The 21,062-nt window shown below is 43.5% G+C and overlaps 1 protein-coding gene across 1 annotated transcript in view; it reads right to left on the reverse strand.

The window, feature by feature from the left end:
* SMC6 (Structural maintenance of chromosomes 6) overlaps positions 1-21,062 on the reverse strand; it is a 256,438-nt gene that overhangs the window by 76,518 nt on the left and 158,858 nt on the right. The window contains exon 17 of the mRNA XM_080278837.1: positions 17,691-17,878. Coding sequence (XP_080134963.1) covers positions 17,691-17,878 — 188 coding nt within the window. The remainder of the gene's footprint in view (positions 1-17,690; positions 17,879-21,062) is intronic.

A 21,062-nucleotide genomic window follows, 5' to 3' on the forward strand; every position in this document is an offset into this window, starting at 1 on the left:
TGCCTGAGGGCCTCCCAATCCGTAGCTCCAAAGTGCCACAGACGACGTTTCCTTGGAGAGTCCACAGGCCACACCGGAGCAATAGGACAGGTTAAAGCAACGAGGTTAGGATCGGAGGAGCCCAACGGAGAGAAAACATTAACAGTGTAAGCACAAGGATTAGTTGTAAGGATGAGGTCAAGTATGCTGGAGCTCTCTCCAAGGCAGTCAGGGACACAGGTAGGGTGCTGTACAAGCTGCTCTAGGTCATTAACCCCTTAACCACGGGGCGTCACTTTCGTGACGCTTGGGAGCAAGTGATCATACCGCAGGGCGACACTTTTGTGATTCTGTGTTATTTTGAATTCGCCCGGGCTTTCAAGTGGTGGCTTGTACAGTACCCTCGCGTCCAGCACGCGTTAGTCCAGCACGATTCGAGTCCAGCACGGTGAGCAATTAATTAGTATTATTTAATACGATTTAATTACTGCAACACGAGTGTGTTAGCATAACACACACAGAGCTCCGAGAAGTGGGCCAAATCCGCAGAGTTCACTCTAGCACGATCACCCCCGGTCCAACACGGTCATACTGGACATTCCCATGATGATGATAGCCAATGAAAAACTTCTGATCAAGCAGCCTTCCCCGCCCGCTATCGTGACGTGATCGTGATGCCGCCCAATTAAAAACGCTTCTGGTGTCACGTGATGTTTTGTTTACATTTCTCCCGCCACAGAGCCACTCAGTCGCATAATTGCATTGGAAGGTGCTTTTTTCTTGCTGCATTTTCTGCCCTTGTTACTGCATTTTACCCTGCTCACGATGCCTAGGAAGCCTTCTGAGAACCCCAAGAAGCGTCGGCACCTCCCTCAGGCCACCAAGCTAGAAAGCATCGAGAGGAAGAAGAAAGGGGAGAGGCAAGTTGATATTGCCAAGGCCTACGACATGAATGAAGCCAACGTGATCATAATAAAAAACTTAAGACAAGATCCTGGCAGCCGAAGGCTATCACACGGCACTTCATATCAGGTTTGCCAAGGATACGATGGTAAATCAGAATGGTAACGTGGTAAAATTGCCGACGATACCATGGGCGTTTGGAATTCATCTGGATGGATTCCTGCCGAGGATAAGACGGCCAAACAGTGTGACCAAAACCCAGGCGACTCGACAGAGAATGTATCGTACTACAGCATTGAACATTTAGCCTGACACTGAATACATATTAATATTTTAGAATAAATATCAATCGTTTTGAAACCCTTCTCATCCGCGTTCATACCAGTTTCTAAACAAAGTTGCTTCTCCTTATTCTCTACCGAGTCAGCAACAGCGATCACTTTCCAGTCACGAGATGGGGCTCTGGCAACAGTGTGAGAAGCATGCACTTTGCCGAGGATTACAGGGCTAGGACAGGCAGAAGCAGGACCTTCCATGGCTGTGGACGAAGATAGTGATTCTGAGTGTGATTTCGAAGGATTTATGAGGGAGGTTGAGGAGGAGCAACAGCCATTACCCGCTAATGACGCCAGCAGCCATCCTCCGGGGACCCAGTAGGACTAACTACAGCCTTGGATACCACCTTCCATTCCCAGCAAGCCCACCAACACTATCCTAAAAGGTTAGTTATCATTCATAGCACAGTACCATTTATTATAATTACAATAGTACCAACATATGAATAGGTATATGGTAGGTATTTAGGTGACTTTTCTGAGGGTTGCTGACATAATTCATTTTTCCCCATAAGCTCTATTGTTAGTCCAACATGTTTTTGGTCCAACACGTGACCCACGCATGACAACATTACCGTGCTAGACGCGACGGTACTGTATCATCAGTACTGCCAATGTCCAACACTAGTCAGCACTCCTAATCTCATCTGTACTCCCATCCATTGTTGACAATTTAGCCATTTCTCCCCGTTTTTGACTCCCCTCCCTACCTCCCCTCCATTACCCTATCCTCTCGCCCGCCCAGCCGTGCTACGCTAAGTAAATCTTCCCTGGAATTTTTCACTGATTTCATCCATTGAAATAAGCCCTATGCCCTATTCTTATACCAAATAATATACACAAGAAAGAAATAAGGTAAGTGAGAGTGCCATACACCTAGAATTGGCTAATTATCACCTGACAACACCTCACGTGCACTCGTTCATTAATTTTCGCTGTTTATTTCCCCTTGAAATATGCCGTATAATCTATTTTCGTAATAAAAATATACATAAGAAAGGAAGGGAGAAGCCTAAGTGATATTTACATTCACCTGGAACTACCTAATTTATTATGTATTGTCTTCGTTTCCTGCCAATCATTTCATTGCTATATATTAGCAGGTCTCACAGGGCTGAAGTTGGTAGTACTGTATTGCACTCACCCTAGCCAGGCAGCAGGAGGCCACTACTATCAGTTCACTGTCGTCTTTGAAGGTGGAAGAATGTCTGATTAGCTCATGCTAACTTCCGCCGCTTTTTAGCCCCATGCAAAGGGCCCTGTGACCTTTACCCCCTACTAAACCTCGTGTGGAAAGAGGTAAAGGGCTGACAATTGATAGAGAGAGACTACGATCTTTTTATTGAGTAAAACAGTGCAAGTGGAATTGTAAATAATGAGTAAATAATGTGTAAACAGCAAGTGAAAGCAGTGAATGTAAATATAAATGAACAGTGGAAAATAGTTTTATAAGATACTTCAAGTGACAGTGCATAACACAATGTAAATAAAATAGAAATGTAAATAAAATAGAGAACGTAAATAGAAATGTAAATGAGTAGTATTATAAGAATACGAGTATATATACTAGGAGTAATGAAAGTGAAAGTTTCACTCTAGCATGTATGAATACTATGAGTTATGAGTGAAGGTGAAAGTGACATTCACTCTCAATGCTAGTATACAGGACGAGAAAGTGAATGCTACGTATTTTACTGAAAGAAATTGAATCCCTGCAGTGACAATAAACTACTATTACTGAAGGAAACTTATGGATAAAGACTGTAGATATACAGTACCCTCGCGTCCAGCACAGTAATATTGTCATGCATGGGTCACGTGTTGGACCAAACACGTGTTGGACTAACAATAGAGCTTATGGGGAAAAATGAATTATGTCAACAACCCTCGGAAAAGTCACCCTAAATACCTACCATATACCTATACATATATTGGTACTATTGTAATTATAATAAATGGTACTGTGCTATGAATGATAACTAACCTTTTAGGATGGTGTTGGTGGGCTTGCTGGGAATGGAAGGTGGTATCCAAGGCTGTAGGTAGTCCTACTGGGTCCCGGGAGGATGGTTGCTGGCGTCACTAGCGGGTAATGGCTGTTGCTCCTCCTCAACCTCCCTCATAAATCCTTCGAAATCACACTCAGAATCACTATCTTCGTCCACAGCCATGGAAGGTCCTGCTTCTGCCTGACCTAGCCCTTTAATCCTCGGCAAAGTGCATGCTTCTCACACTGTTGCCAAAGCCCCGTCTCGTGACTGTGGAAAGTGATCGCTGTCACTGACTCGGTAGAGAATAAGGAGAAGCAACTTTGTTTAGAAACTGGTACGCACGCCGATGAGAAGGGTTTCAAAACGATTGATATTTATTCTAAAATATTAATATGTATTCAGTGTCAGGCTAAATGTTCAATGCTGTAGTACGATACATTCTATGTCGAGTCGCCTGGGTTTTGGTCACACTGTTTGGCCGTCTTATCCTCGGCAGGAATCCATCCAGATGAATTCCAAATGCCCGTGGTATCGTCGGCAATTTTACCACGTTACCATTCCGATTTACCATCATATCCTCAGCAAACCTGGTATGAAGTGCCGTGTGATAGCCTTCGGCTGCCAGGATCTTGTCTTAAGTTTTTTATTATGATCACGTTGGCTTCATTCATGTCGTAGGCCTTGGCAATGTCAACTTGCCTCTCCCCTTTCTTCTTCCTCTCGATGCTTTCTAGCTTGGTGGCCTGAGGGAGGTGCCGACGCTTCTTGGGGTTCTCAGAAGGCTTCCTAGGCATCGTGAGCAGGGTAAAATGCAGTAACAAGGGCAGAAAATGCAGCAAGAAAAAAGCACCTTCCAATGCAATTATGCGACTGAGTGGCTCTGTGGCGGGATAAATTTAAACAAAACATCACGTGACACCAGAAGCGTTTTTAATTGGGCGGCATCACGATCACGTCACGATAGCGGGCGGGGAAGGCTACTTGATCAGAAGTTTTCATTGGCTATCATCATCATGGGAATGTCCAGTATGACCGTGTTGGACCGGGGGTGATCGTGCTAGAGGGAACTCTGCGGATTTCGCCCACTTCTCGGAGCTCTGTACGTGTTATGCTAACACACTCGTGTTGCAGTAATTAAATCGTATTAAATAATACTAATTAATTGCTCTCGATGTTGGACCCGAATCGTGCTGGACTAACGTGTGTTGGACGCGAGGGTACTGTATATAAGTGTTATATAGTAACAGAAATATAAACTGTGAGTGTTTTAATGAATAATACATAACACTACCGGCGAACGATCGGAAGTGGGATGGTCACACGCCCTCGTAATTTTCATTGATTTCACAGTGTTTTTTTTTTTTTTTGAGTATGGATTCCAAACTATTTGAGAATCATAGAATAGTGTTTCTAGTGAAAATATCAGGCTGTGGTAATCATATTACGAGTTGTCGGGAAGTGTAAAGTGGAGACTTCGTTACCCAGCTTCAGAGGCCTCCACAAGTCCTACGGTACGCGACGAAGGCTCAACAAACACCCAAAGAGAAAGCTGAAGGTATGTGCCATAAGTATATGTAATTTTAATATTCTAGGGCTAATAACTGATTTTTGGCAAATATTTTTAGAGAGTCTGTCGGAATGTGAATATGCCCGCGGGAGCCGCAAGTCAAAGCAAAACAAGCCCGCGGTTTAAGGGTTAAGGATAGAAAAGGTGTTGGCTTGTTCACCAGGTGGATCAGTGAAAGGAGAGGAGAACCAAAGATGTGGTGAACATTGAAATCTCCTAGAATGGAGATTTCAGAGAAAGGAGAAATGGATAGAATGTGTTCCATCGTAGAAGTAAGACAGTCGAAGAAATTTTGATAGTCAGTAGAATTAGGAGATAAGTAAACAGCGCAGATATATTTAGTCAGAGAATGAGAAGAAAGCCGAAGCCAAAGAGTAAAGAATTCAGAAGAATCAAGTTCAGGAACATGAGAGCAAGATAGGTCGCTGTGTACATATACACAACATCCACCTCTGGCTTTGAAATGAGCATACAGTAGAGAAAGATGGTGGATACAGAAAAGGGTTTGCTGTCAGCTGCCTCAGACAGGTGAGTCTCAATAAGGAAGAGAAGGTGAGGTTTAGAGGAGGAGAGGTGGTGTTCGACAGACTGAAAGTTAGAGGAAAGACCGCGAATGTTGCAAAGATGAGGATGAAGTGAGTCAGACAGTGGATCCAGGCAGCTCAAAGAGTCGTCACTGGGAGAGGAGCAGATGGTGGGGGCATTTGTGGTCCCCCCCTCTGGGTACTCCGAGGCATTGATGTAGTATGCCATTTTACTTTTTTTAATTTTGAAAAGGAAGTGTAGCGTGTACTGTGCATGTAGTCTGGTGCTGGTAGTTTGAGAAACTTGTACAGGAGAGCATGCTGGCCTACTCTCTGTGCTACTGAAGCACTAAAAAAGTTCAGCAAAGGGGTATGGTCAGGGACTAGTCCCGAGGGCTGATGAAATGGGAGCTCCAGCTCTCCCTGTCATCAGCTTTCCTTCCACCTAGGGAGTACTGCCCTGCTCAACTGGTGCTACAGTCAACTCCTTCTGCTATCTATCTCTATCTATTGCCAGACACCTTAATCCCTTATACAGGGTGGCCACAAACATATCGCCTCCATGTCACCCTGTCCCCCGCCATTTCACTGCCCTGCTCCCAATTCACACCCCCCTCTCTCATATACCTCTCCACTCCATCCCTCCATCTCATCCTTGGCCATCCCCTCCCTCTCTCCCCCTCCACCTCACTCACATACACTCTCCTCGTCATTCTCTCACTCTCTATCCTCTCCACATGTCCAAACCACCTCAGTGTGTTTCTCCAAATGCTTCCTATCACATCCACATCCACACCACAATGCTCCTTCAAATCCTCATTTGTCAGTCTCTCTCTCTCTCTCTCCATATGACTCCACATGCTCCTCCCAAATAACTAATTTCCACTGCTCTCACTCTTGACTTGTGTCCCTCCAACAACAATCAAGCTTCACTTCCATACGTCACAGTTGGTATCACAATACTGTCATGTAATAACTTCCATGCCCACTCCCTGTTTCCTATCACTGCCTTCAAGGAACCAGCAACCTTTCTTCCTTGCTGTACCCTTTCAAGCACTTCACCCTCCAAACTTCCATCCTGACTCATCACACTACCCAAGTACTTAAACATACTCACATTTTCCATTTCCTCATCATCCAAACTCACTGTACATTCACTTACTTCACTTCTCTTGAAGATCATAACTTTACTCTTCGCAACATTCACCATTAAATTAGGTTTCTTACACACACTCCCAAACTCATCCACCAAGCCTTGCAGCTCCCCTTTGTCTTCACTTAACAACACAGCATCATCTGCAAACAACAGTAAAAGGAGTTTCCAAACACTGCCCTCTCTCATTAGGGTTACTCCAACATCCACTGCCCTACCTTGTATCTCTTTTATAACCCCATCCAAATACAGATTGAACAACCATGGAGACACACACCCCTGTTTCAACCCAATCTTCAAATAGAAAAACTCACTCAGTCCACTATCCACACGCACTGCAACCTTAGCACTCTCATCCATACTCTACACACCATTCAACAACTTCCCATCTACTCCATATATTCTTAATACTTTCCACAATCCTTGTCTATCCACCCTGTCATATGCTTTCTCCAAATCCATAAAGACCACATTAACTTCTTTCCCTTCTCTAGACACTTTTTCACTAAAGATCTAAGAATGAATATCTAATCTACACAACCTCTTCCCTTCCTAAAGCCTCCCTGTTCTTCTCCAACTAATTCTTCTGTTATTTCCCTAACTCAGTCAATAAGTATCCTACCGTATACTTTTCCTATTACACTAAGAAGACAAATGCCCCTATGATTACCGCACAGTTCTTTTTCCCCTTTTCCTTTGTACAAGGGAATAATTATACCTAACTTCCAATCATCAGGGACTTTACCTTCCTCCCAGTCCAATCTGCACATCTTCCACATCCATTCTACCACTATCTCTCACCCATGCTTCAGCATTTCACCACACACTCCATCAATTCCTGGGGCTTTCCCCATTTTGGGTTTCTTCATTGCTTCCACAATGTACATTCAACTGATTCCTTCCTGTCTTCTCACCTCCCTCCTTCTCCCAGCCATTCCCCAGCCACTTATACTCGCATTACTTTCATTCTCTATGTTCAACAATTCATTAAAGTGTTCTCTCCATCTGCTCACTTTTTCTCACTTCTCAAATAGTAATCTACCATATTTTTCTTTCACTCCCCTACTAACTTCGTTGCCACCCTGTCTGACTCTCTTTACCTCTTTCAAGAACATTTTCTTATATTCCATTCACTTTACACTCAAATTCCTTCCAAATTCCTCATCCACTCTCTTCTTACTCTCTTACTAATCTTTACACCTCTCTCTTCCTTTCTATGTATAACTCTCTCTTCCAGCCCTCAACTTCTTCCACGCCCCTATTTCTAATCCATTCGTTATATGTTTTTTTCTTTTGTGCCACAGCCTGTCTCATCTCTTCATTCCACCATGCTGTTCCTTGCACCCCCTTTCGTCTGCCCTTTATCCCACACACCACCTCACATGCTGCACATATTTCCTCTGTGAATATCTTGTACACACCTTCCACATCCCCCATCTGCTCCAATTCATATTTACCTAATCGTTCCTCCACTTCTCTCTTATATTCTGCCTTTTTCTCATCCTTTTGTAATCTTTCCACTCTCCTTCCTCTCGTCCTTCCCTTCTTCTATTTCTCCATTTTACTTGGACCTTGATTCTGACCACCACCAAGTGGTGGTCAGCAAGTTCACTCCCCCAACCTCTGTATGCTCTTGCATCCATTATACATCTTCGCATCCTTTCATCCACACACACATAATCAATCATTGCCTTCCTTTCATTCAGTTCACCATCCACCCTTCTCATCACTCGCCATGTATACCTGTGGATCATTTTGTGCCTGAAGAGGGTATTGGCAATCACTAACCCCCTCCGACACAAATGTCCACTAAAGCACTGTCATTTTCATCTATCTCAGCAGACACACCCCACTCACCAACTACTCCATCCACCTTCACATTCCCTACTTTACCATTCATATCACCAATCAAAAACATTCTCTCATTCCTTCCAAACTTTTCCATGCACATTTCCACACACTTGTTTTACTCTGCTTGCACGATCTTGCACTGGTGCATTCACGCACACAATCGCCCACATTTGTAGTTCAACTTTCAGTCTTACCCACACAATCCTTGAACCAACTGATCCATACTCTCTTATATTCTCCTTCCATCTGTTACTCACAACAATACACACTCCTTCTTTTGTCCTCTCATTCTCTCCTACTCCTGCACATATCCCAGATCCATACTCCTATTCTCTCACACTCTCACCTCACCATTTAGTTTCAGTTAATCCACATTCATCCACTTTCGCACCCTCAAGCACCTGGATAATCTCTCTCTCTTTCACCTCATCATTTGACCCCTTACATTCCAGGTCGCCATCCGTATCATGTCCTTTGTACGGTCCTTAGTCGTCATCTTTTGGTCAGTCCTGGTCCGAGGCTTCTTTTTCGTATTTTTAGTTAGTTGTTTTCTGGAGAGGGGCACTAACCCTCTGCCAACCCACTTGCTGTCACGTAGGGAACATGTGTTGGTTGGTTATAAGGTTACCACCCAGCGCTGTAAATGATTTCCTGGTTTACAGGAAATCATTTGCCTCGCCACTCAATGTAGAGCTACCCTAAAAACATGGTACCACTACACTACGTGGGTGGATGATGGGCACCCCCATCAGTTCTTATTTCAACTGAACCCCTGTCCTGTAACCACACTAGTCACTTCTTCCTCTTTTCCTCCACTGCTCTCTTAACCTCTTCATCACATCATGCCATACATTTCTTCTTTGCTGTTACTCTTGCCACACCACACACTGCTTTGGCATTCCTAACTAAGCAATCTCTATATGCATTCCACAGGCTGTCCAGATCCATTTCATTCCAATTCACTAATTTCAACTCCTCCCCTACTTTGGTCCTGTATTCATCTGGCATTCCTTTGATCCTCAGCTTCTCAGCTTTCAGTCTTTCTCCCTTACTGCTTCTCTCTCTCCTGGTCCACCTCACTCCTCTCGGCTTGATCTTGCATATCACAATCATGTGATCTGACAGACCTCCACATCGTCCTCTCACTGCCCTCGTATCAACATCTATTCCCAGCACTGACCTCTCTATGAGCACGTAATCAATCAAGCTCCTTTCAGCATGATCCCTGTTTCCTTTATACCACGTATATTTATGTGTATCTTTGTGTTTGAAATACGAGTTGCAAATGCACAACCTCCCTTCCTGACACTTATCCTTCAGTTGTTTCCCATTATCATTCTCTCCTGGTACAACCATTACAACCTATTATGTCATCCTCAGGACCTGTGCCTACTCTTCCATTCATATCGTCCATTGCAAACGCTTTATAGCCCCCGGGCATTTCTCCCACTGCTTCCGCCAGCTCATCCCAAAACTTGTCTTTCTGTCTTTCTCACTCTTCATCACACTGTGTATACGCTACAATCACTGCTACTTTCATCTTCTCAAACTTGCAGACATCTCGAGCTGACACATTTGTAAGCACGCATTCCACCCTAACACACCTCATTCATCAACAAAGCAACTCCTTCCTCGCATCTTCCTCACCCATCAATGCCTGACCATACACACTTTACGCCCTCCCACTACTCCACTTCACAACCTCTCATCTTTGTTTCACATAATGCCATCATGGCACATCTCGCACTCCTGAACACATTCACTACTTCCACCCTCTTCCTCTCCTCATTCACACCTCTCACATTCCACATGGCCATGCAGATCTGTCCATATGGCTGGGGCCCTGGGCAGGTACAGACATACCTCAACTTACGAGCATTCAAGATCTGTGCATTTCAAAGACGCGAACATGAAAAAAATACTGAACATTTCACAGGTACGAACGTAACGACGAAAAACTAATTTAGCTTGTAACGGCCCATTGCAACTGCTTTTGAATGTGGCGGGTGACAGCAGTTGCGAGGCAGGTCGCTAGGCAGCAGTGTGGGTACTAGGGGGCTAGCCTGCCATCTTTTGTTTTTGTTCTGTTCACGTGGAGGAGAGAGGATCGCTGCTCACTGTGCTTTTAGTACTTTCACTCCATTTAATATGGCTGATAAATGTGTGTGTTAATAGTGGTGCTTCTGGTTCACCTAGGAAGCGACGTGCCCATCTCTATGGAACAAAAACTCGAAATAATAAAACGTGTTGAATGAGGTGAAAGAACAGTGGTGGATTCAACTGGGATGAACAGATCAACTGTGGGGACAATTGTTAAGGGTAAGGAGTATATTCTTAAGCATGTGAAGGGTGCTGTGTTCATGAAATCCACCATCATTGCCAAAAAACGTGGGCTTATTATGGAGCAGATGGACAAACTTCTGAGTGTGTGGATAGACAACCAGATTTGCCAGCGCATCCCTCTCAGCACAGGGCTGATACAGAAGAAGGCCACTAAGCTGTTCCAGGACCTCAAGAAGAAATATCCTGAGGAAAAGGATGTAGAGTTTAATACAAGTCTTGGATGGTTTTACCACTTTAAATCACAGGCTAACCTCCATAATGTGAAGGTAAGTGGTGAGACAGCTAGTGCCAACACAGTAGCAGCGAAGGAGTTCCCGTCTGTGTTGGCAGAGATCAATGAGGAGGGCGGCTATTGCCCAAAGCAAGTGTTCAATGTTGATGAGACAGTTTATTTTGGAAAAGAATGCCCGACAGGTCCTTCATATTTAAGGAAGAGAAGCGTATGCCAAAATGTAAGGTCTCTAAGGAACGACTAACTCTCCCGCTGGGTGGCAATGCCTCAGGTGACTGGAAACTGAAGCCTCTCCTCATGTATAACTCAGCCATTTCCCGTGCCCAGAAGAATATCCCTCAGGCATCCCTCCCAGTGATATGGATGACGAACAGCAAGGCATAGATTACCCTTGCCTTTTTTGAGGACTGGCTCTTCAACCACTTTGTGCCACAAGTGGAGAAATACTGCAAGGAAGAGGACATTCCCATCAAAATTCTCCTTGTCCTAGATAATGTCCCTGGACACCCTCCCAACCATAATGATTATCACCCCAACGTTAAGATTGTGTACCTGCCACCAAACACAACCTCACTCCTCCAACCCATGGATCAAGGAGTTATTGCCACCTTCAAGATGTATTACTTCCGCCGTCATTGAGATAGGCAGTAGCCGCAACTGAAGATGAGGAAGGCAAGACTTTGCGTGATTTTTGGAGGGATTATAACATCTATAAGGCCATCCAGAACATTGCTGTTTTCTGGCGTGAGGTGAAACAGATTAACATGAATGGTATGTGGAAGCACCTTTGCCCCCAGTTTCTGCAGGACTTCAGAGGCTTCACGGACAATGAGGTTGCTGCTAACATGGTGGCGCCGAGTAAGGAATTAAATATGGATCTGGAAGAAGAGGACTTTGAAAGAGTTACTGGAGGCTCATAAGAAGGAACTGATGAATGAGGAGTTAATGGAGTTAGACTTACAGAGGAAGGAGGAAGAGGCTGAGCCAGAAGTTCAGACCAGGAAAATGACTATCAAGGGGTTAACAGGTGCCTTTGGAATAATAGAGAAAAGGGCTTGCTTCCTTTGAAGAACAGGATCCGAATGCTGACCGGTTTGGCAGAGTCTGTGCTGCTGTGCATGATGCCCTGGCCTGATACCGTCTAATCCTTGACGAGAAAAAGAAGAACGCTTCCCAGTCGTCAGTTACGAGGTTTTTCCAAGGGTGGAAACGAAATTAGACGAACCACAGCCTTCAGCCTCCTATGCTGAGCCTTCAACCTCCTATGCTGAGCCTTCAGCCTCCTATGCTGAGCCTTCAACCTTCAATGCTGAGCCTTCAGCCACATCCGTTCAGCCTGCTTCTCCTGAAAATCCCGACTTGTCCACTGCTCTCTCATCACCCGCATCTTCCAACTAACTCCATTCCTCCACCTGCCTCATCTCACTTCCTGCAAGTCCTGCTATGTCTGCCCTTAGGTGAACTACAGTAATGTTTATAAAATAACTCTGTTATCGCTTATGTTCCTCATCCTTCTACCTGAGGGTGACTTTACACTCTCTATTCTGTCTTTCTTTCCTCTTCCTTCTGCCTGTGGGTGACTCTACATTGAGTGACAAGCCAAATGGTTTCCTGTACACCAGGAAACCATTTACTTCTCTGGGTGGTAACCACATAACTAAATTTTGGCACCTGGTGGTTTAGTGGGTAATTATTGCGCTCCAATCAGATTGAGCCAGTGAAGGTTTATATTCAAGGGGTTGTTAGGGTTGATTGTTCATGTAATGCCACTCAGGGATGAGTGAGGCTGGTCACTCGCATCTTAAATGTCGGGACCAACTGCCTAGTCCCAGGCTCCTATGCTCCTCATGGGGCAATGTAGGATTGGATGATGGATGGATCGATGGATCGCTTATGTCCAATGTATATTTACAACTAATGAAACAAAATGAAATGCTTGCCACATCCACATCTTCGCAGGTGGCAAACGTTCCAGTATCTTTCGTCAGTAGTAAATAAGCACCGGACAAGAGCAGGAATAGAGTCGTGTCTTATACTTTATGTTTTTCTTCTGTATTTCTTGTATTAATTTATGCATTTATATTTCATAATAAAATATAAACTGCTTAAGAACATTTAAAACACTACCGACAGATCAGTGAACAGAACAGTGTTTTTTATATTGTACGTGTAGTACTGTAAGGGATTTTCCATCCATCTATCCATCATCTAATCCTACATTGCCCCATGAGGAGCGTAGGAGCCCGGGGATAGGCAAGTTGGTCTTGGCATTTAAGATGAAAGTGACCAGCCTCACTCATCCCTAAGTGGCATTACGTGAGCAATAAACTTCAACCATCCCTTGGATATAAACCTTCATCGGCTCAATCCAATTGGAGCACCGTTATTTCCCACTAAACCACCAGGCACCAAAATTTGGTTATATGGTTACTACCTAGCATAGTAAATCGTTCCCTAGTGAACAGGAAACCATTTGGCTTGTCACTCAGTGTAGAGTCACCCACAGGCAGAAGGAAGAGGAAAAAATGAAGGAAAGAAAGACACGAGGGAGTGTAAAGTCACCCGCAGGCAGAAGAAAGAGGAAAGAATGAAGGAAAGAAAGACAGAAGAGGATGGATGGAAAGAATGATGGAGGAGAGGAAAGCGCAGACACCCGAGAGCAGCACTACATCAAGTGAGTGGATGGTGAGCGCCCCCACCTACCACAAAGGGATTCTCATTTTGCAAACAATATCAACTTGCAAACGGCCTCTTGGAACCAATTATGTTCATGTTGAAGTATTTCTGTATTGGGCCTGCCGTGGCTCTCCAAAACATTTGCCATGATGAAGTGATTTTAGATAGGGGAATCTGGGGGATACTTAACCTGCCCAAAAACCCTGGTTATATGGCCACCACCCAGTGTGGTAAATGGTTTCCTGGGTACAAGAAACGATGTGGCTAGTCACTCAGTGTAGAGACCATAAGGCATCCCTACACTGAGTGGATGGTGGGCACCCCCACCTATCATAAAATCATCTGAAGAGATCAAAAGGGTAAATACTGTTTATACACTGACCTACTTCACTGCATTTTGAACCGTGGTCAACATTCCTGTAATTTTTGAACTTGACAACATTTTTTGAAAGCCTGAAAGAGAAAGCAGAGTGACTGTAAACATGACTGGTTTTGGGGGGGTGCTGAGAAGGAATGCAGTGCCAGGAGATGTGACACTCGCACAGGTGAAGAGTGCTGTGAAGCGGCTGGAAAATGGAAAAGCAGCTGGGGTTGATGAGGTGTATGCAGATTGTAGTGGAAAGAGTGGAATGAAGTACTTGTTGGAGATATGTAAGAAGGCATGGATGAGTGAAACTATGCCTGCAGAGTGGAAGAAGGCTGTGATTGTAGCCCTGTACAAAAATAAAGGTGAGCAAAATGAGTGCAAGAATTATCGTGGCATAAGGTTATTGAGTATGGTAGGGAAGGTATAAGGAAGAATTATTATAGAGAAAGTAAGAGAGATATCAGAAGTCCTAGTGAGTGATGAACAGGGTGGCTTTAGGAGTGATAGAGGATGTGTGAATCAAATATTTGCAGTGAGACAGATGGCAGAGAAGGCTTGTGAGAAGGACCATGAGGTGTTTATGCCATACATGGATCTGGAAAAAGCATACAACAAAGTCGACAGAGAGGGATTGTGGAAAGTTTTGCACATGTATGGTGTAGATGATAAGCTGCTAGGTGCTGTCAAGAGTTTTTATGATGGTAGCAAAGCATGTGTAAGGGTTAATGGGCATCTAAGTGAATGGTTCACAATCGGTGTGGGTGTGCGACAAGGTTGTGTGATGTCCCCATCGTTGTTCTATATACATATGGATGGGGTGATGAGAGAAGTAAAAACACGAGTAATGCAGAGAGGGATGGCATTGGTAATGAATGGTGATGGATGGAATATCTCAAATCTGTTGTATGCTGATGAAGCAGTGCTGCTTGCATGTATCAGACAAGAACTTAGTAGGCTAGTGCAGAGTTTTCCTGATGTCTGTGAGCGTACTGCCTTGAGAGTAAATGTAGAAAAGAGTAAAGTGATGTTACTGAGAGAGAGGGTGACTCCCAGTGTGATGTTACAGTGAATGGAGAAAGACTGGAATTGGTGAGAGTTCAAATACCTAGGTACAGTGATAGAAAAGAGGAAAATGTGCAAAATAAGCTGAAAGCTGAGTGACACAAGGAAGAAAAGTAGCTGGTGCAATGAAGGCCTTGCTAAGAACCAGAGGCTTGAGTGTTGCAGCTGCACGAGGCTTACATGAGGGAGTGTTAGTACCAACTTAAACATATGGATGTGAGACTATGGTGTGGCATGAAAATGAAAAGTCAAGAGCAAGGGCAGTGGAGATGGGACTGCTGAGGAATGTATGTGAAGTACAGAGGGTGGATAGGATATGAAATAATGTGATTCGTGAAAGGTGAGGAATGAGGAAGTCAGTGGACACCAGAATCGAAGAGAGTTTACTAAGATGGTATGGTCATGTGGAGAGAATGAATAACAACAGAGTGGTGAAAAAGGTATATCTGAGCGAATTTGAAGGATGGAGCAAGCTAGGTAGGCCAAGGAGAAGGTGGAGAGATATGGAAGAGTGTATGACGAAGAGAGGTTTGGAAGTCGGTAAAGCTAGGGAACTGACAAGAGATCGAGCTGGCTGGATGAATGTTGTGAGGAGAAGTGCATGATCAGTGGTTTTGGCACCCCTTTTTAACATGGCAGATTCCAGACTGACTCTATCGGATAGGTTTATGTGAAGCTACAGAGAGTGGTGAATGTTTTTGGCATATCCGATACAGCCAGGATTCCAGAGGCTTGAATGATGAGTGAATGGAAGCATGGCCCATTGGACCGGGCAAATCTGGGCTGTCTGAACATTGCTTCTCCTCACCCTGCCCTTGGGAGGGAAAGGAGGTCCGGATGATGATGATGATGACAACACTTTTACAAGAAGAGGGTTTTGGGACTTCAAAACCAAAAGTGATCAAAGCATAGTCCAAGATGAAAGGGTAAATCAAATCAATCTCCACTTTTCAATATGTGACTGCACCCAACAGGGTAGAAGATAAATCAGAGACGTGTCCCAATATGTAGGTCGACTGATGAACGTGATTTTTAAATGAATTTTGGTCAATAAGTATGAGAAGTTCAGAAGAAAATGGTTGTCCATCCATCCATCCATCATCCAATCCTACATTGCCCCATGAGATGCGTAGGAGCCCAGGGCTAGGCAGTTGGTCCCGACATTTAAGATGAGAGTGACTAGCCTCACTCATCCCTGAGTGGCATTACATGAGCAATCAACCCCAACCACCCATTGGATATAAACCTTCACCGGCTCAATTCGATCGGAGCGCAATAATTTCCCATTAAACCACCAGGCGCCAAAATTTGGTTATATGGTTACCACCCAGCGTAGTAAATGGTTTCCTGGAGTACAGGAAACCATTTGGCTTGTCACTCAGTGTAGAGTTACCCACAGGCAGAAAGAAGAGGAAAGAATGAAGGAAAGAAAGACAGAAGAGGGAGTGTAAAGTTACCCATAGGCAGAAGGACAGAGAAAGAATGAAGGAAAGACAGAAGAGGATGGAAGGAAAGAAGGATGGAGGAGAGGAAAGGGTTGACACCTGAAAGCAGCACTACATCGAGTGAGTGGATGGTAAGCGCCCCCAACTAGTCAATCCAATAAATGAAATCACCACAAACAAGCAATCCACTAGACCTAAAATGCTCCAAGAAACTGACCTAACTCTTCTACTCGATAAGTGCCCAGATAGCCTGGTCAATATATGACTACAATATCAGTAGTCTGCTGATGAAAAACTTATTAATACTTCCATAAATTCATATGATGATGGGATGAAGTCCAAATTTAGATAAGAAACATTCATGCATGCTACATGGATGAGTGCTACACCTCCACCTGGATGATCAGCGGCAAGCCTGGGAGTTCTTATCATATAATGCGTCTTGCACAAAGCATTGCAAACAACATTAGTATCAGATTCATACAACCAGGTTTCAGTCAAAAACTGACTGTTAAGCAGGTACTAATTTAAAGCTTCAATAACAAAGTCTATCTTTTTACATGGATGGAACAAATGTTAAGACAAGAATTTTAGGCAACTCAAAGAAGGTACTGTATTTACCTGAATGGACAAAGTTGGTGTTTTCTGTTAATTTACTTCTACACGAAATCAGAACTGAACACTCTCAACTAAACTCAAATAAGCAACCAACTGAGAATTGAAATCAGCTTCTCTGTAACTTGAAAGAGGTTTATGCATTTGGGAGACTCATTATTACTACAGTCTTTAGATTTATGAGCTCCAGCACAAAAAACACATTAGGGATCATCGTGACGCCAATGTCTGCAAGCATGTTGGAGCCCATATAAATAATATGAACATGCGAACATTTTTTGTAGTACTGGTACACGTCTCAGATATGTGACCAAAACCCTGGCAATATAACCTACAGTCTGTAGCAGGCATGACATCTTGTGAGGCCTGAGATACATAAGCAAAGTCAGGTTTCCCATCCTTTACTCCACCCATTTTTCTCACATTACAGAATCTTTCTTTGCAGAACTAACTCAGTATTATACTTTATAACTTATGTAATGCATGACAATCAGCTTGAACAAACAATGAATGGGTCACTCCCCAAATAAAAACAAAGACACATATTGCAAAAGCTACTTACACACATAATCTTTAGCCACTGTATTTCAGTTTCATTAATTAAAGTTGCAAAATATTTGTTTCACCATAACATGTAACACTATCACCTTTTTGTATCCATCCTTGGCTGAAACTTCGCTGCAGCTTCTAGCTGTTTTGCAAGATTATCCCTCGCTGTAGTCAAAGCACTCTCTTGTCCCTTTTCTTGTTTCTGAGTATCTTGAAACCTCTTCTTTAATGTGTTTATAGCAGCCTGGATATCATTCTTGGCAGCTGCATATTGGTTTCCTTGTTCCTGAAAATGTAGAAGTGTCATCATGTAACTGACCCTATTTCACCTAAGCCATGAATTGCACAAACGGAAAAGTTATCCTCTCTCCAAACGCTTGCAAATAGGGTCTGGTGAAGGACAGCATACAATCTGCTAGTGACAGTGGATACCTGTGGAAGAAGTGGTATCCATGAGAAACCAAAAAGCCTGGCAAATCTGAACTCAAATACTATACTGCTATTTGGGTTTGGATTTGGCTGTCTTCTCTCTCTCCAAGCACTTGCAGACATAGCCAGAAATGAGTTACATTTGGTTGAGGACAACAGAATAATTTTGAGTACTAGTGCATTCCTGTGGCTGAGGTGCTGCTTTTGAGAAGCAAGAAGCTGGAAAATTTATCCTCTCTCCAAACACTTGCAAATAGGGTTTGGTGAAGGACAGCATACAATCTGCTAGTGACAGTGGATACCTGTGGAAGAAGTGGTATCCATGAGAATCCAAAAGGCTTGGCAAATCTGAACTCAAATACTGTACTGCTATTTGGGTTTGGATTTGGCTGTCTTCTCTCTCTCCAAGCATTTGCAGACATACCCAGAAATGAGTTACATTTGGTTGAGGACAACAGAATAATTTTGAGTACTAGTGCATTCCTGTGGCTGAGGTGCTGCTTTTGAGAAGAAAGAAGCTGGATTATTATTATTATAAATTTTATTATTATTATTATCCGTCCATCCATCCATCCATCATCCAATCCTACGATGCCTCATGAAGAGTGTAGAAGCCTGGGGCTAGGCAAGTTGGTCCTGATATTTAAGATGAGAGTGAATTATTATTATTATCATAATTATTATTATGGTTTCAGTATGTCACGGGGTTTTTGTGAATATACAATATTAAAGAATAATATTCAATAATACTTGATACTTTAAAACGTTACTTGAGAACAGGGACAAGGAAATGACTTGTGAAAATCAAGCAATGATTACTTTATGCCAGCTTACTTCGCCGATTCTCTAAGGACGAGAATATATAAACTTTCTCAACAGTACACAGCAGAGACTAATTACTCATACGTGCTGTTTATTGGTACTGTTAGCCTATGGAGAATGTGACTCCACCCCTGACAATCAATATCTAATGCTATTAATGATAAACAGGTTCTTCCCGGTGCATTAACTCCAAGTCGCACGACGGATTTTAAGCTTAATACAAAAGGACTGGCCTAAGTACCAGTTATGAATAATGCAAAGTGTTTATGCAAACTAGGAGCTATAAGTGAAATAAGCTTAATGTGGAGAAATAAAACACGAGTTTACAATACATTAAGCTAAAGAAAAAGAACTGTTAATTTATTGATTACAATGAGTTAAATTTAAGTTATATGTTTCAAAATGAATTCAAAATAAGGAGAACACACTCACTCGCTCACTCAAAAGCTAAACTCTTATGCCTAGGAAAAACCGAAAGAAAAATACTGGTCAGAAAAGGGGCTAGGCAGGATGAACTGGGCGTCGTTGCTGAGGAAGGACACTGCCACACACGCTGAACCTCTACGCCAGATCACACTGAGTGGAGACTTCAGGAACCCGCTGAAGAACGGTCTGGTCTCACGGAGCTTCAATCCTAACTGAATTCAAATTGTGAGAGAGGGGCGAGTGTCGGCCGCGCTCTTGCTAACGGAATTAATGCGAGCGATACATGCCCATAACAAATCACTCAGCGGAAGCGCTAATGTTGCATGCAAGGACGATCACTTATGAAACAGCGAAAAATTGTTCTGAAAACACTCCCGATCGGGTGAATACGTGGCGGTTGACTGAGTGATACTTATGGGAATTCACTAGAATTTGCAGTTTCCCACCAAAGTTCAATGTCACGAGTTTATTTAGAGAGAAAATCGCGCCAACTCGTGACACAGTACTATCTCCCAATCCCAAAAATACAGTCTGAAACCCCCTCCCCCCCAATTTCCAGAATATTTTTTCATGCAGTATGGGTAGGTAATATTGCCTGTCCTTAAGGTCAATGAGTATTTGAAGCTTATTTTTATTATGTACTGCACTTCTATAAGAATAAATAATAGATTACCAATACACAGCGCTTCATTCTATTTGTTGCTAATGGTTCTGTAGCTAGGGTATTTATTATATGATTTTCCCATTATTCATTATTATGATGGCACATTACAAAATACAGTATTCCATTTTTCATAAAGCCTTTCAATCCGAGCATTTTTTTATTTGAGAGGTTGTACTGTATTGTTGTTGTCGTCGTCGTTGTTGTTATGACAGGGAGTAGGTTGTAACTGCAGCTGGTCAGGGCAGTACTCCCCAGGAGGATGGTAAAGCTGGCAATAGGGACAGCTAGAGTTGCCATTTCACCAGCCCTCAGAGCTCGGGGCAGAGGAGGCTTCTTAACACCATTTCCAAGGTGGTTTGTTTTGGATAGTACACCTTGACATCTTCGTGTATGATATGTACAGGCTAACTGTACTATACGATGCGTTATGATTTTCGAAAATTCATTCGTTTTCGTTGTTAAAGGCTCCGACATGCTTGCATGCGTCAGCCTTGGTCACCTAATGGCAGCTCTCCATGCTGCACGATCCATTGCAGCCTCTCTGTTCAGTCCTTTAACCCTGAGGTCACACTTAATGACCTCGTCCCATGTCTTTCTCGGTCTACCCCTCGTATGTCGATGGAGTTATAAAAGAGATACAAGGTAGGGCAGTGGATGATGGACTGGCCCTATTTTTTTTTTTTTTATGTGACCGACTCTGAGCATAGGCTTCTCAGCCTGTTCCCAAGGCCCAGTAGTCCTCCTACGTACCGCACACCTCTACATGTCACCACTTCGGCGCTAACACCCACCATCCATATTGAATACATGCTAGGGCTGTCTCATACAGGACTGGTGTATTGGTATTAGCGGGGATAATTTTACGACATGTCGGCGGGTCTTCTGGTAGATCAGTAAAGTCTGATTTTTATGAAATTCAAATCCTTAAACTGTTCCCTGCACCAGCGGGATTTGAACCCCGGTCCGTTAGGACTGCAGGCCAACTCTCTACCGATTGAGCCACCGCCTTCCCCAATTAGACAGGGCAATGTGTGGAAACTCCCTGTACTGTTGTTAGCATATGATATTAAGTTGCTAAGTGAAGACCAAGGGGAGCTGCAAGGCATGGTGAATGAATTTGGAAGAGTGT

Source organism: Coenobita brevimanus, chromosome 75 (assembly GCF_032717465.1).
Source record: "Coenobita brevimanus isolate Jiangsu-jjx chromosome 75, ASM3271746v2, whole genome shotgun sequence".
Taxonomy (NCBI): domain Eukaryota; kingdom Metazoa; phylum Arthropoda; class Malacostraca; order Decapoda; family Coenobitidae; genus Coenobita; species Coenobita brevimanus.